The following is a 16,190-nucleotide window of genomic DNA, read 5'->3' as shown; positions in this document are numbered from 1 at the left end:
AAATATCAGGTGGATACAAATTAGAACTTCAGACATTCTTGCTAGAGAGCTTACCCATCTACCCTTACCGAGCAAAGCTGCATAAACTTAGAGTCAAATCACAACAAATCAGTTTACCTATCACACGCTATGAATAAATCATGTCCCATTAAGTTTCTAGTTGTACTTTCAGATCAAAATCACAACTAATCAAAATGCATCTCAATTTAAGCTGAACCAACACACAAAAAGCTCTTTTGCTTGTTTGGGCTGCAGAAACTTTCTGCTAAGATTAAAGTTTATGTTAATGTTATCAAATGTTATCAAATTAAAACCATTATAAATCACAAAATACAGTTTGAATATGTCCTTTAGAGCTAAGTAAGAGGCATTTTCCCGTGGGTTCCTACCATGTTCCTAGCATACATTTCCATGGGTTCCATGGCCTTAGCATGGCTTGAAAATATCCACATAATTGGAACTTTAAATATGGCAGGCATGAGGAGGGCAACCCAGATGATCAGAACCCAGAAAGGCTTGGAGCATCTTCCTTAAGAGGCAAGGCTACAGCATCTGGGACTTTTTAGTTTGGAAAAGAGGCAAGTACAGGGAGACATGATAGACGTTCATAAAATTATGCATGGAGTAGAGAGAACAGACATAGAAAAACCTTTCTCCCTCTCTCACAACACTAGAACCAGAGGTCACCCCATGAGGGCCAGGAAATTTAGGATCAACAAAAGGAAGTCCTTTTTCACACAGCCCATCATTAATCAATGGAATTCTCTGCCATGGAATGTGGTGATGGCTTTAAAAGGGGCTTGGACAAATTCATGTAGGATGGGGCTATCGATGGCTACTAGTCTGGTGGCTATAGGTCACCTCCTGCCTCAGAGGCAAGATGCCTCTAACTACCAGTTGTAGGGGAGCAACAACAGCAGGAGAGAGGTCATGCCTTCATCTCTTGCCTATGAGCTTCCCAGAATCATCTGGTGGATCATTGTGTGAAACAGGACACTGGAGTAGGAAGTCCTTGGTCCTGATCCAGCAGGGCTGCTGTTCTTGGATGTTCAGGGGGGAGGCAAGAGCCCCCCCCCCCGCCTCGGATTGAGCTGATTCCCATTGAGTTCAATGAGGCATACTCCTACGGAGGCCAGGTTGGTGGTGGATTGGATTGCTGGCTTTGCCGCCACCCCCAGAAAAAGCCCTGCGGTCGGCCAAGGAAAAGCCGCTCCCATTTCTTCTATAATGTATAAAATACACCCAAGGAAAAATAAAAACATTGCCTGGCGCGGTGTGATCTTGTCTGGGAGCAAGTGGGCCAAAGGGCAGGAATCTTTGGGGGGGCCTTCACTCTTCCCTGCAAGGGCTACTCTTAGTCCTACCACTGACACAGATCCGGGTAGTGGAGACCAGGGACAGAGCCCTCTTAGTCGGAGCGCCCTGTCTTTGGAATGTCTTCCCAGAGGACCTTTGCCAACCTTCCTCCGTGATGAGGCACTTTAAATATGCCGTTTTCCAGTGTTAATCTAGTTTAGCCTTTATGTTGTTGCTTTTTATTTTTGTGGTTGGTTTTTTGCGCACTTTCTTGTGAGTATAGTCCGCATCCTTGAGCAGCAGTGTGCTGAAGGGGTAGGTAGAAATATTTTTAAACAAACTAGCTGGCCTGGGTGCAGAGCATCTGCGCCTCTAGTTCTCCCCGCTCCTTCCCCTCCCTCGTTCCCAGCCCTCCTCTCCCCTTCCCTTCCTCTCAGCTCTTCTCCCATTCTCGGCCCATTCGGCCGCCGCCTTTCTCCTGCCTCCTCTTTCTCTCGTCTGGCCGGCCATGAGCCTCCCTGTTCTCTTTTTCCCCCGGCAGCTCACTTGCGAACTCTCACAAGAGAGGCCACATGTGGGATTAGTGACAGGTACGTTTAAGAGAAGTATATGTATATGTATATGATAGATACCTAATAATAAATACAATTATTAAAAACGATCCCATTTATCTCAGTATCCAGAATCTTCAGAAGGGGGGAGCCTTTTTTCTTCCAAATTAGTTAATAAACTGCAATCATTATTATTGTTCTTGTTCTTGTTTACACAGTCAGACAGGTGTTATTGACTGGTTTGTTTTATCCAGACATCGAGTCCTTCCCAAGGACCTGGGATGGCTGGATTTTATTATCAATGTTGTTGCTGTTATTATAGATATCGTCGCAGAATATAGGCTGTTCCCAGTAAAGCTGCTTTTTGTAATTGGCTGATGGTGATTTCTGTGGCCCCTATGGTGTTGAGGTGCTCTTCAAGCAAGGTCTTTTGGAACTGCACCCAGGGCGCCAATGACCACTGGGATTATTTTGGTCTTCTTCTGCCACAGCCTTTCAATTTCAATTTGTAGATCTTTCTATTTTGTGATTTTTTCTATTTCTTTTTCTTCTGTTCTGCTATCCCCTGGTATTGCTATGTCGGTTATTTTGACTTGTTTTTCTTTCATCTCGACTACAGTTATATCTGGTGTATTGTGTGGCAGATGTTTGTCTGTTTGTAGTTGGAAGTCCCATAATATTTTGACATCTTCATTTTCTACAACTTTTTCAATTTTATGGTCCCACCAATTCTTGGCTACAGGTAGCTTGTATTTTTTGCAGTTGTTGTTGTTGTTACTACATCTTAGCTATGTTTAACTTCAGAGGGTGGCCGGGCGGAAGGGGGATTTGGGAGATAGCTTCCAAACTTGGCAGTTGGGCAGGCTCATGTGGGAGGAGCCAGTCCTTTAGATTGCTGGATCTCAAGCCATTACAGGCTTTTAATGGTAAATGCTTGACTAACAAGCAGAAGGTTGCCGGTTTGAATCCCCACAGGTACTAAATTAGGCAGCAGTGATACAGGAAGATACTGAAAGGAATCATCTCTTACTGTGCGGGAGGAGGCACTGGTAAACCCCTCCTGTATTCTACCAAAGAAAACCACAGAGCTCTGTGGGCGCCAGGAGTTGAAATTGACTTGACAGCACACCTTACCTTGCTGACACTTTGAAAATAGATCAGCAGCCAGGACAGTCATTTAACAACTAGAGAGATGCGATCCCTTCATCTGATTGCAGTTAGTTTTCAAAGGCAGCTCTATATAGAGCAGGCTGCAGTAGTCTAGTTGGATGTTACCGGAGCATGGATAATCATGGATGCCACTTGGGCCCCCAGTGACAACGCCAGCTCTATTGGCATGCCTAGATTCCGTGCCTGTTCTTTTAGGGTGTGGGGGTGCACGCTCCTACGGAACAGGCTGACTACCACCTCCCCCACAGCTATACCGAAATTTTAAAACAGGTGCCAGACACGTTAGGAAAAATCAGTTTTCCAAAATGATTAAGTCTTAAGTGGTACCTGTCTGGCATTTTATTCCCTCCCTCGCTTCCTGCTTTGAACACCTGTTGTAGAAAAGGTTGTGTTTCAGGGACATTGGCGTTAGCTGCTTGGCAACCATATTGATCTTGGTGGGGAACATTATTGTGCATAACAGCTGGCTTCCTGCTTATATGCAAAACCTTAACCTGTAGCAAGCTGATTCCCACAGGCAGGTTTTACAATGGCACCATTTCCTCATTGCTTTAATGATACATGGCTAAAGTGTGCTTTGACAGTCTCATAAGAAAGGGAAGATGGCAATGCAAACCCACAATGGCTATTTGAATGGCTCAGATTTGTGACATATCGACCTAAATCAAGTAGCAAGCACTTTCTGTTGTCCATTTGTTCCCATGTGTGAAGTTCTAAATATCTGTAGTTGTAGTAGTTATATCAACCAAGATATTTTGAATACTTTGTTAGCATCTCGAGTGTCAGACTTTGTCTGACACAGAATTCTGTGTGTCTCTCCTCCCCACCCCAAATTGTGTGTTTTGTATTCTTTAATGAAAAAATAATTTTGGGAGACTGCACCGGGGTTAAAGAATAGTTAGAAGATGGCTTACCTTTCCCCCTCCTGCTGCTTGTCTGTTAAAATCTCCTACAACTGGATTTTTTCTTCCTATTGTTCTGGTGGCAGGGAGATCCAGGTGAGAGTAACTTGGTGGGGGCAGGGGTGGGGTACTTTTGAGCAGGCATATGTCAGAGAGGGAAAGGGTGAAACAGCTGTGCATTTTCTCTCTCCCTCCCCAACTTTATGTTTAAAAAACAAACCACGGAGGAAAGAATATGGCATCCCTGAGGTCACAAGTTGCCATTGGATGTAGTTGTTAAATGGGGATACGGACCTTCTATTCCCAAGATGGCGTTGAATGTGGTTAGAGCTTTGCCATTGAGTGGTCTCTGCCATTTAACCCTTTTACCACATTATATTCATCTAAAAAGGCACTTAAATCCGGACTCAGATCACCTTGGATGGTTCTGCACCCCAGGCAGGCGCATCAGACAGATGTATTCGAATTTTAGTGTAACATCACATAGGATGATGAGAGGAGAGGAAAGCTGGTCTTGTGGTTGCAAGCATGACCTGTCCCCTTAGCTAAGCAGGATCCGCCCTGGTTGCATGTGAATGGGAGACTAGAAGTGTGAGCCCTGTAAGAGATTCCCCTTGGGATGGAGCCGCTCTGGGAAGAGCATCCAGGTTCCAAGTTCCCTCCCTGGCAGCATCTCCAAGATAGGGCTGAGAGAGATTCCTGCCTGCAACCTTGGAGAAGCCGCTGCCAGTCTGTGAAGACAATACTGAGCTAGATAGAGACCAATGGTCTGACTCAGTATATGGCAGCTTCCTATGTTCCTACGATGCTGAGGGGGTTGCCTGCCCCCGCAGCAGCTGTTTTGGTTTTGTAGAGTCCTGCTGCTCCTGAATCTAGGAGGAAAATGCTGCTGTTAAAGGATCCATGTGAGTACATGCTCTCCAACTGAGTGGTTCAGTCAAGTTTACATTTGGTGCCACCTGGTGAAGCATTGTTAATATTACAAGCTGTTAGATCTTTTCTGTGTTCTGATCTTTCAAAATATTTTCTGTGTTTGTCTATAGATTGCTTGAGGATAATTCAAGTTTCTCTAAATTATGTAATGTTATTTGGCTCTCCTCCCTCCTCATCTATGTAAATATGATGTTTCCTCCAAAATGGCCCTGATCTGCAAAGTGTGTGATTGCACAAATGCAGGGATTCAGAGAATCCACACAGTTAATGTTATACTGACAGATCACACACTGTGGCTTCTAATGCAGCACAGTCGCACTCACATTCTTAAGAAGCTGAACGCTTACTTTTAAAGGCATCAAGGCTCTAACCATCTTAGTTATTTTAATCTGTAAATATGTTAACTATGTAACCTTTTTTTAAAAAAGCAGCATGTTTAACCAGGTTGTATTGCAGTGGTCAGCCAGCTAATATACCTCCAGTTACCTCTGTCCCTTATACATCAGGTTCCCTCTCCCACCATATTCCATAACTTATACTTTATTTTGATGAACACCGCTGTTCCTTTCTACAAATTTCTACAACCCCCTCCCCCTCAAAATGTGTTTGAGAAATTTCTGCTAAAAAAAACCCCTAGAAAACTGAGCCTCTCCCCACTGTTAAATAACTGTCAGTCTTCCTTTCCCCGTATGAGAAAAAAAATCCAAATGCTGCAGAAACAACCCTCAGAAATAAGCTCGCAATCAGGATCAAACACTTTAAATTTAGCACATTTTATTCACATTTTTGTAATCAGCACTTAAATCAATTTTTCATAACACCATAAACTACTATAAGGCATATAATTATTAATCAGACCTTGATACCAAGAGAAATGTGAGATTCCTGATCACAGAATGTGAGTGTTCAGTAGATACCTGAGATACCGAGGTGAGGCCTGGATCCAAGAGTATTCCCAAGCTGCGTACCTGTTCCTTCGGGGGGAGTGTAACCCCATCCAGCACAGGAAGATCTAACTCATCCCTCAAATTCTGAACCTCCACAATGAGCACCTCTGCCTTGCTTGGATTCAGTTTCAAATTGTTATCCTTCATCCAGCCCATTATTGCCTGTAGGCAGGCATTTTAAGGAATGAATGCCATTTCTTGATGGTGATGATAACAAGGAGAAATAGATTTGGGTGGTGTCAGCAGCTGACAACAGCCTGCACCAAATCTCCTGATGACCTCTCCCAGTGGTTTCATGTAGATATTAAAAAGCATTGGAGACAGAATGGAGCCCCGAGGGACTCCATATAACAGCTCCGATTAAACCAAGGAACCTGTTCAATCTTGTGCCCTTCTACAGACCAAGTGAGGATCTTGGGCCTTTTAGCAAAGGCCATAATTTTGGTTTTATGATCATTAACTTCCAGCAGATCTTCCTTGCAATACTGAGCTAGGGCCTTCATGCACATTTAAGGCCAACGGGAGTTCTTGAGAGTATTGCTGCATCATCTGCATATAGTAGGGTAGAGATATGTGCCCCGGAAGTTTAAGGGATAGAAATCTAGGTTGTTAAGTTGACCCACCATGGTGTTAATGTAAAAGTTAAATAGTGGGGCCAGAATGCAGCCTTGCTTTACACCCTTTTGTATATTGATGGCACTTGTGAGATGTCCCTGGAGATTGCACCTTACCTTGAGCAATGTGTCGGTGTGAGCATACATATTAAGTATAACAGTCGCCAGTCAATCAAGGAGGCCTCCAGCTTTTCCTGTATTTTAACACATGAGAGGGAGTCAAAAGCTACTTTAAAGTCAATGAAGGCTACACAAAGGGAGGTTGTGTTGCAGGAAGAGTATTTTTCAATAAGGTGCTAGAGTACTAGGCACTGGTCGATTGTAGATCGGCTTTCCCTGAAGCCAGCCAGTTCCTCCGCCAGCAGATTTTCCTGCTCCAGCCAGTCCTGTAATTTCCAGTACAGATGTCTCGCAGAGAGCTTGCTAATTGTGTTGAGCAGGCTAATGGGCCTGTAATTGGCCAGGTCGTTCTTTCTGCCCTTTAAAACAATGGGAACAATAATTGCTGTCCCCCAGTCCCTGAGGATATGGCCATGTGTCTCAATGAAGGTAGATATTGAGGCCAAAATGGGGGCCCACCAATCCAGATTGTTTTTAATGGCCTCAGGTAGAATCAGGTCCTCCCCTGGGGCCTTCCCGGTTCTCAGTTGGGCGACAAGGCTCTTGATCCCAGATGTTGTCATTGGTGTCCATGCAATCGTGTCCTCTATAGCCTGCCCAGGGTGTCTGCCTTCTGCAGAAGAGGCCTCGTAGAGTTCATAGAAGTGTTTTTCCCAGATCCCTGGTGAGGGTGGATATGGCAATCTAGATGGGTTGTGTCATTGCTATGACTGCCCATAGTGATGCTCCAGAATTCAGCTGAATCATTGGATCGGACTTCCTGAATGGGTCGTGTCAAGTTGTCTTTCATGGCTTCTTTTTTCTTACATGCCACCAGTTGTTTGTATCTCCTCTTCTTCTGAAGGAGGTCTTTCATTGCCATTGGTCCACTGCTGGCTTTATAGACCTGGTATGAGGTGGTGAGAGCTTATTTATTTATTATTTTATTTATTTTATTTAATACATTTATATATCACCCAAAACGCAAGTTCTCTGAGTGGTTTACAGGACAGTAAAAACAGCCAATAAAAGATTTTTAGCGTTAACACAGTCTTTCTCAAACCATGGTTTGGAGTGGTGGTGTCAGTGTCGCAGGAGTGCACAACTTTTGTGTTTTAGGTGCGGTTGAAGCTCACAGACTAGAATGCTGTCAGTCTCCAAAGGTGTGCCGGGGGGTTCTGCTGTTTTCAGGGCCTGTTGGAGATGCAGAAAGCACTTTGAGGCAAGCATCCCAGTTATCAATTGATCTAATTGGAGAGTCCATTTGGCACGGCAAAGGGATCTCCCTGCCAAGGATACTGGGGGTTGAAAGCCGTATGGGTTGAGTGAGAGAGAGCCTTTAATTGGAGTAAGATCGGAAGGTGATCACTGTCAAATTTAGGAACAACCTCTAGGCTCTTAACAAAAGGAAGCAGATCCCTGGAGATGATTATGTAATCAATAGTTCTCATTCTTGAGCCTGAGAGATAAGTAAATTCCCCTGGCTGATTGCCATTGACAGCACCATTTAGGATGAAAATGTTAAGTTTAGTTGTTGTTTGTGCCAAATAGAGTTGTGTAAAGTTTGACCTCCGGTCCTTTGCAATTTGATTGGAAAGGACTCCATCAGCCTCGAGGTTGGCAGGGAGCATTGATGCTTCATATACAGGGTGTGATCGTCAGGACCCAACCTAGCATTGAAGTCACCACCCAGGACCACCAGTGCGTCGGAGTGGGAAAGGCTGAGGTCGGCAGTGTAGGTTTCCTGTTCAGCCCAGATGACTCTAAGCTGGGGTTTCCACTGTTGTGGAGGGAGATAAGTGTTAATTATCAGCAAAGAGCAGTGACTGAATACTGCCATAGCATAGTGCTTGAGCGGTGGGAGAGATCTTGATGATGCATGAAGAGTGGTGGAAACTAGTACCCCCAAACGCCTTTTGATCTTCCATGGCCCATCTGCTTGGTCCTAACTGAGAATGAAAGAAATCCATTAAGTAATATTTCTTCCTTCATCCATGATTCCAGTATTAGAATGATGTCATGGCGGGCCAGGTAATCGGTGAATCGAGCATCCCTTACAGATGCGGCCCATCCAGCTACATTCCAGGAGAGGAGGGCTACCTTATGCTGGTCTTCTGGATGTCATGGGGTTGGGCTCTGGATTGGTGTCAGAGCAGAGAGGCTCTGTGGGGTGGATGGGGGTGTTCTTCCAGGATCTATCCATCCATCCCTGGGGCCCTTGATGTTGCCCTCAGTTGGTCACTCACTTCCATCCCATCGGCCAGCTGACCTGGATCCAGTCCAGGAAGGTCAGGAGGAGAGTCTTGAGTGCTCACAGTCTCTGGTAGACTATCTTGGGTACTCAGCTCAATACTGTCAGAGGGGATTCCTGGACCTATATCTTGAGTATTGATGTCCTCTGGGGCTACAGAAAAGGCCTGGGTCCCCATACCAGGGAGAACAATGGGAGGGACTTGGGTACACACTAGCCCTGGTGGGCTGTCTTGGTTGTTCTTTTATTTATTTATTTATTTCTATACCGCCCTTCCAAAAATGGCTCAGGGTGGTTTACACAGAGAAATAATAAATCAATCAAATGGATCCCTGTCCCCAAAGGGCTCACAATCTGTTCAGCTTCCCAGAGTCTGAGGTTGAGCTTCACTGGACATAGGTACTTCAGTTCCCAGCTCTTGCAGAGTGGATGGTGCATCTATTGAATTAGCAGAGGGATAGTATATGGATTCTGTAGGTAGTGGGGGATGCTTGGAGGCTCTGTCCTTCGCTCTCATTGGTTGCCAAGATGTTTGTGTGAGTTGGGACTTCCATCGTAGGGGCCATCCCTGAAGAAGCAAGAGAGGGTACTGCAAGAAGGGCCCGGGGAGTCCATGACGCAGGCAGCCTGTCAGGGGCGACCCCAGGTGATCCAGAAGGATACCATCGTTGATGGTATCGATTGCTGCTGAGAAATCCAGAACCAACAGAGTCAAACTCCCTCTGTTGATTCTCCGGTAAAGGTCATCCGTCAGACTGACCAAGGCTGTCTCCACTCCATAGCCAGCTCTAAAGCCAGTTTGAAATGGGTCTAGATAATCAATTTCCTCCAAAACCACCTGGAGCTGGTCAGCCACAACTCTCTCAGTCACCTTGCCCAACCATGGGAGATTGCTAAGGGGACAAGGGAAGGCTTTTTAAGAAGCGGTCTAACCGTTCCCTCCTTCAAACAAAGAGGCATCCTACCCTCCTTCAGCAATGCATTTATAATATTAACTAGACCACCTCCAACATCTCCCTGCTAGACAGAAGCAGCCAAGTCAGGCAAGGATCCAGAGAACAAGTGGTAGGCCGCACCGCGCCAAGCAGCTTGTCCACATCCTTAGGAATCTCAGATTGAAACTGATCTCATCTAATACTGCAAGAGGGATTGCTGGACACTCCCTTCATAGACCTTGCAGAAATAGTGGAGTCCAAGTTGGCCCGAATACAGGAGATCTTATTCACAGAGAACCCATTAAAAGAGTGACAGCAGAACAACATTTCTGGAGACCGATTCAAAACCGAAGGAGCGGAAATTAAACTCCTCACAACTCGGGATGGCTCTATACCACATTTCAACAACAACAAAAGTTCTCAAATGGTTTACATAGAAAAAGAAATAAGATGATTCTCTGTCCCAAAAGGGTTCAATTTACAAAGAAACACAAGGTAGACACCAGCAACAGTGGAAGGACACAGTGCTGGGACATAATGGGGCCCGTCTCCCCACCCCCACCCTGCCCAGCTCAGTGTAAGAGAATCACCACTTTAAAAGGTCCACTTTGTCCAGTTAGCTGGTGAAGCCGTGAAGAACACACATCATTGCTTCTCCGTTGCATTGTTCAACTGCTGTTAAAATTGTTTGCTGTTATCCAGATGAAATGAAATCTGCTTTCCTGCAATATTAGTTAGGTAATAATTCTCTTTTGCCAGTAGGTGGTGGTGCCAGTACAGAGTTTTATTTTCTCTCTCCCTATTCTCAGGAGGGGGAAAAGAGTCAAGTAACAATAAAAAAGAGAAAATTTGTAGTCAGCTTCCAAGATATTTTGGCTAAAAGGGCAAACTATCGTTATTCTGCATTCTGGTCTGTGATGGGCAGCTGTTTGGAGTGTTCTCAAATGATGATAATAGCAGCGACCTGGATACCAGATATTGAGGTGTTGAGAGAGAGAAGGGGAGGAGAGTCCTTTGCTAATCCCTTATTCTGTCATTCATGCCACTAACACTGTGGAGAGACCAGTTCTCTCAATCTGGCCTCACTCCTCCCAAACCAAATAGTGGTGTTTGCATGGATAATATGCATGGTTAATAGATGAAGTAATGTTGGAAGCCCTTTATCCTCAGGCTGAAATATCGCCTCTTGCTTTTTTACTCAGGCGCAAGTTCGGAATTCAGTCTTGCTTCAGACTGAGTGTAAGAAACCCCCTGAGATCCTATTCTCCTCCAATTAGACCAGCACTGTGACTTACTGCTGATTGTCTCATTCCTCTGGTCAAAGCAGATCCTTCTTGATTAGAGGTCAAAAATGGGGCACACTGCACTTGATCTTAGCCAAAAGGCCAAGAAGCGAGATTGCATAAGAAATGTTTCTCTTTTTATTATTCACTTTAACAATACATTGTACTGAAAGGCTATTTGAAATAATGCACTCTTTTGAATTGATTGATTTACTTGTCCTATTTGTAGACTGCCGGATATATGTATCTCTAGGTTGTGTACATGGTTTTAGAAGGCAGCAACCATGAAAACAATTAAAACAGTTTAGAAAATGTTTCTAATTGCACATTATTCACCTAGTGTCAGGAGCTATCTGTGTTAATACTGGGAATCTGAGCGCCTGCATGCCGTGACTCCATGTGGCAGTCAGCTGAGCTCCACTAGCCTTGCCGTGGTCTGATCCCACCAACCAGGCTGTTCATTGGATCCTTTCAGGACAGGAATGATATAAAGTCTTCTTGTCTGAGCTGAAACTTTGCCTCAGTGTCCAGGTCTCTGTGGTCTGGGGCATTATATTTTCTGATCCTGGTCCCTCCTCAGCTTGACCTATAGCTTTGTCTCTGACTTTTGGCCTACTTCTGGTTCCTATTGTCTGCTCAGCTTTGATCCTTGGCTTTGACATTGGCTCACAGCTTTCTTCCTGACCCCAGTTCCTAGTTGACTCTCCTCTCTCACTCCTTGTGCTCTGCTAGGCCCTTCAATCCTGACTGCAAGGTCTAACCTGTTCTGTGTTGGTTGCCCATGTCCCAGCACTGAAACCTAGGCATAATTGTTTAGAGCAAAATTGAAAGTGTGTGGGGCATACCCAGAATGTTTACTTACCTGGCTGTTTCCAGCATCGTTTAGAATGAAGGATCTTAGGTTACAGATTTTAGGTCTTGTTCTTCATCTTGCTTCAGATAACTAAAGTGTTGGATTTCTCAAATCCTTCAAAGATGAGCCAATAGCTGGGAAATCAGGAAGTGAAAAATGAATATTTTTATCCATCAGATTTCCATTTGGACAGAAATGAGCAGGATGAAGCCATTGAAGAGATTGCTAGAATGAAGCAAGAGCTGGTTGAATGAAGCAAGTTTCTATTTCTCCTGTTACTTGAGAACTGGAGAGGGCAGAAGGAGCATAAATGGATGTTGCAGTTTTATGTCTTTCTACTTATACCCTTCCTATCCTGCTCTTTTCATTTATCTTCCCCAATAAAATATTCCAATGAGATGACTGGTATGTGAACTGTCTGGAGTACTGAGCCGAGTTCTACACAATGTGGGAAGTTGAAGGAGCAGTAAAGTGGACATGGTGTGCAGACGGATGGCAGTGAGTGGTCTAGAGTGACCAACCTCAGAGGCTGTTGTCAGGGTGAATGAAAATGCAATATTACCCATTGAGACAGAGGGAGATTAAAATTCATTGTGAAGAAATAGAGACCTACTTCATAAACTGAAATTGATGAGCACAGGATTTGCCTACTCTGAGTCCTAGAGGCACAGCCGTTCATAAAATATCAATAAAAAGAGATGAATCGGAAAAGCTAACTCATATTATTTGGTTCTGTTCAAACCAGACTACAAATAATGCTTTTAATGTAATTTGGTCGGATTTTATTCTTTACACTAATCAAACAAATAATGGTTGTTTCCCTACCTTTGACAAAATTAGAGTTTGGACAGATTGATAAATCAGTGTTCGTTGTATAAGGTTTTGCTGTTTGCGTTTAGATCAATGTTGTTTAGCATTGTAAATTTGTTTTAATAAAGAGATAAAGGGGGGGAAAGATGAATTGTCATCTCTGGCAACTGGTGACTACTTCCCCAGATTAAGCTTCTGTATGATATAAGTTCATTGCAATTTGCAAAAGGTGCCCTTTTCTTCAAGACAGCTGGAAACGAAATGAGGGTGTGCATGGAAGTGGAGCCGTTGGATCCTGTAATGCCTCTAACATGCCCTTTTTCTTGTTCTGCCGGTTCTTAATTCTTTTCCTCCTTTTCCCCATGAAACTCACTTCTTCTCTCTTGGCCTTCTCTTCTTTCCTTCAGCGGTGATCCCTCTGACTGACTCTGAACACAAGTTACTGCCTTTGCACTTTGCGGTTGATCCTGGGAAAGGCTGGGAGTGGGGGAAGGATGACAATGATAACTCGAAGCTGGCCAAGTAAGCTCTCCTTTTAACAACTAAACTGTCAACATCAACTTATCTTGAAGACCTTTGTGTGCTTAAAACACTTGGAAGTCTAGCTGTTGCTTAGCTGTACTCTTTGTAGCAGCCCCAGGACAATAATTGCAGAGTGTTTTTAACCATATGCTGCTTATGCAAAGCAGACTGGTAGTACAATTTCACTGCCTGTGAAATACTTGTAGATTACTTGAGCTGAAGTCCTGATTGCGGATGAGAATGAGACAGGACCCGGATCTGCTCCACTTCATGCGTAACAGGCTTTCCATGGTGAGCCCTGGAGAAATACTAGCTGTTTTTCCAGGGATATTTCCTTTGGCAAGCCAGGAGCATAGTGATTACATATTCTTGTTAAAATATGTTGCTGTTTCTTTTAAGTGCATGCATTCTGTGGCTGTACCTTTTCAGTAATTTGTGGTGTGTGGTCTTTCCTCTCTTTTTCCTTTCTCAGTTTGATTCTCTCTCTGGAGGCAAAGCTTAACCTTCTGCACAGTTACATGAATGTAACCTGGATACGCATACCATCGGAAACACGGGTAACCCCTTTCCTCTGTATAAGCAGCTTAAGAGAAAGATTCCCAAGTGTGTGAATTTGTGTCCACTTTCTGGTGTGTGCTAGTACTAGCCTCCTATCAACAGCCAGAAGAAATTCATTGTGTCCTTGCTCCATTGCTGTATGTTGCTGTATGAAGGGACTTTTGGGAAGAGAGAGAAGTCAAGGCAAGGCAGCTGAGGACCCTTGACAACTCATTCTGATGTCCTCTCCCCAGATCCCTCCACTGTGGTGCCAGCAATTTCTTATGCAGAGTATGGCTTGCCCAGGTTTTATTTTGTTACATGCAGACCCTTTAGTCCACCTCTGTTTCTTCCTTTTTGTGCTTCCATTTTGAACTGTAGAAGGAGGGAAAGAGATGGAATAAAGAGTTAGCGTATCAAAAACAAATTTCTTAAAGATCCAACTACCTCCCACTAATTCTCAAGCTGTGTTTCCTATTCCCCCATGTGAAGAGACTGGTCCCCCTTTGCCTTTTATTGTCAGGCTGAGGATTTACTTCGCCTTTCTTCACCTCTGCTTCCAACTTTATCCCTCCAAGGCTGAATGAAGCCAATACCTATCTCAGTGTGCACTTCTGTTTTTGTTAATGCTACCATGCAGAAATTTGATTAGTGCATCTTAGCTGACAATGTAAGTAATAATAAACAAGCATATTAAGTACAGTATATGAGGACTTCTAATATAATGGCAGGCTATCATTGCTGCCTGTTTTTGGCTGGAAATCCCACCTTCCATCGAGCTGCAGGAGGTCAGCCAAAGTGAACAGCCTTTGAACCAATCAGCAGATGAGGCAAAGAAGAAATTTTTGCTATGAGGAAAACGATGCAGACCACTCTTTTCTCATTTGTGTGCAGTCCCACATCTTGGAGTATCAATATCAATCTTTATTATGCTTAGCCATAGGCTATTGCATATAAACAAAATGCAGTCATATCAAATAAATACAGCTAAAACAAGTGCCTTGAAAAAGACTACAAGTCGTAAAATCTATAAAATCAACATTCCTGGTTGCTTAAAATAAAAGAGGCTCGTAACTTCTTAGCTGCCACAGCAAATAAGGTGACAGAGTACGGTACATATGGATAATCATCACACAATAATTCCTCAATTGCCTTGTAAGATGATATATCAGGGAACTGTTGAAGGATAGGTACCAGAAATTTATTCTGTATACAGAGGACAGAACAAATAATACTGGACAATATGTTCAATCTGGTCACAACCATAAATACATGTCCGTTCAGCCAGTGGAATGCCCATATATCTCCCAATTTGGCAGAAGGCATCATCTGAAATCGAAGTTCTGAGAATGCTCTACGTATCTGAGGGTAGGTTAGAGTAAGAAAATAGGATGCCTCAGAATGTTCTTCTTTATTCTGGGGAACCAGACTGAGAAACGCGAGCAGTTGATTATTGCCCTATCCTCTGTGGTGTTCTGCTCAAAAACCCAATTCCTCAGGGTCAAACCTTGGCCGTTGGCCAATAAATCATCCATCCTCGTATTGTATTTTCTTAGCAGAGCCTCACAATGCAGTGCCCGACCCCCTTCCTTTAACTGTTCAAGCCAACACATCTCCCATTTCATTTAATCTACGCCAATAGCGGAGGAGAGATAAATCAATTCTAGCAGCAATGGAGGATAGCCCTGTTTCTGCCCTAAGATGGGCCGCTGGAGTACCAGGAGGAAGTTCTAGTATTTTTTTTCAAATTATTATGAGTAATCTCTAACTCTTCCTTTACTTTTTCTCCCCAGACTTCAGCTCCATATAACATTTGAGCGATGGCTTTAGAAATAAAGATCCTCAGAATGGGGTTCATAAATTGTCCCCCTCTAAAATAAAAGAAGTGTTGCTGCTGTGCAATAGTTTTAGCACCTGCTAGCAAAGTGGCCTCTATGTGATGTTTCCAGTTAATATTAACATCAAAATTTATCCCCAAATACTTGCTCCAGAATGTGCCCATCGAGTAGCCATTTGAAGTGTTGTGGTCTTTCCCCAAAGACCATTATCTTAGATTTGGAGCAATTTATGGACAGTTTTTTCTCATTATAGAAATTCCCAAACTTAGTTAACATTCTTTGGACGATGGCACATCTGCTTTTCCTAAAGCCAGCTTCTTCCTCATGGATAATGGAGTTTTCTTCCTCCCATATATGCAGTTTATGGAGAAGATGAGTATACAATTTATAGGTCACATCGAGGAGACTGATGGGTCTGTAGTTCTTAGGGTCTGAAGGATCCCCATTCTTATAAATTGGCACCACAATGCTAGATGACCACCCTGTAGGAGGGTTACCTGTGCTTTTTATCAAGGAGAATAACCTGGCTAGAACTGGAGCTCACCAGTCCTCATGCAGCATAAATATCCTGGAAGGTAGCATATCTTCCCTAGGAGCTTTCCCTGAATAAAGCATGGCAATTAAATCCTTAATTTCCATTATAGGGACT

The 16,190-nt window shown here is 43.8% G+C and overlaps 1 protein-coding gene across 4 annotated transcripts in view; it reads left to right on the top strand.

Moving 5' to 3' along the window:
* Positions 1-16,190, top strand: part of OTUD7A (OTU deubiquitinase 7A) — a 151,387-nt gene that overhangs the window by 117,493 nt on the left and 17,704 nt on the right. For all 4 annotated transcript variants that reach the window (XM_053272691.1, XM_053272690.1, XM_053272689.1 and 1 more), the window contains exons 11-12: positions 13,052-13,166; positions 13,639-13,723. In XM_053272691.1, the coding sequence (XP_053128666.1) occupies positions 13,052-13,166; positions 13,639-13,723 (200 nt within the window). The remainder of the gene's footprint in view (positions 1-13,051; positions 13,167-13,638; positions 13,724-16,190) is intronic.

This window comes from Hemicordylus capensis, chromosome 10, assembly GCF_027244095.1.
Source record: "Hemicordylus capensis ecotype Gifberg chromosome 10, rHemCap1.1.pri, whole genome shotgun sequence".
Classification (NCBI taxonomy): Eukaryota; Metazoa; Chordata; class Lepidosauria; order Squamata; family Cordylidae; genus Hemicordylus; species Hemicordylus capensis.
Note: the sequence above shows the minus strand (reverse complement) of the source record. Positions and strands in the feature narration are given on the sequence as shown.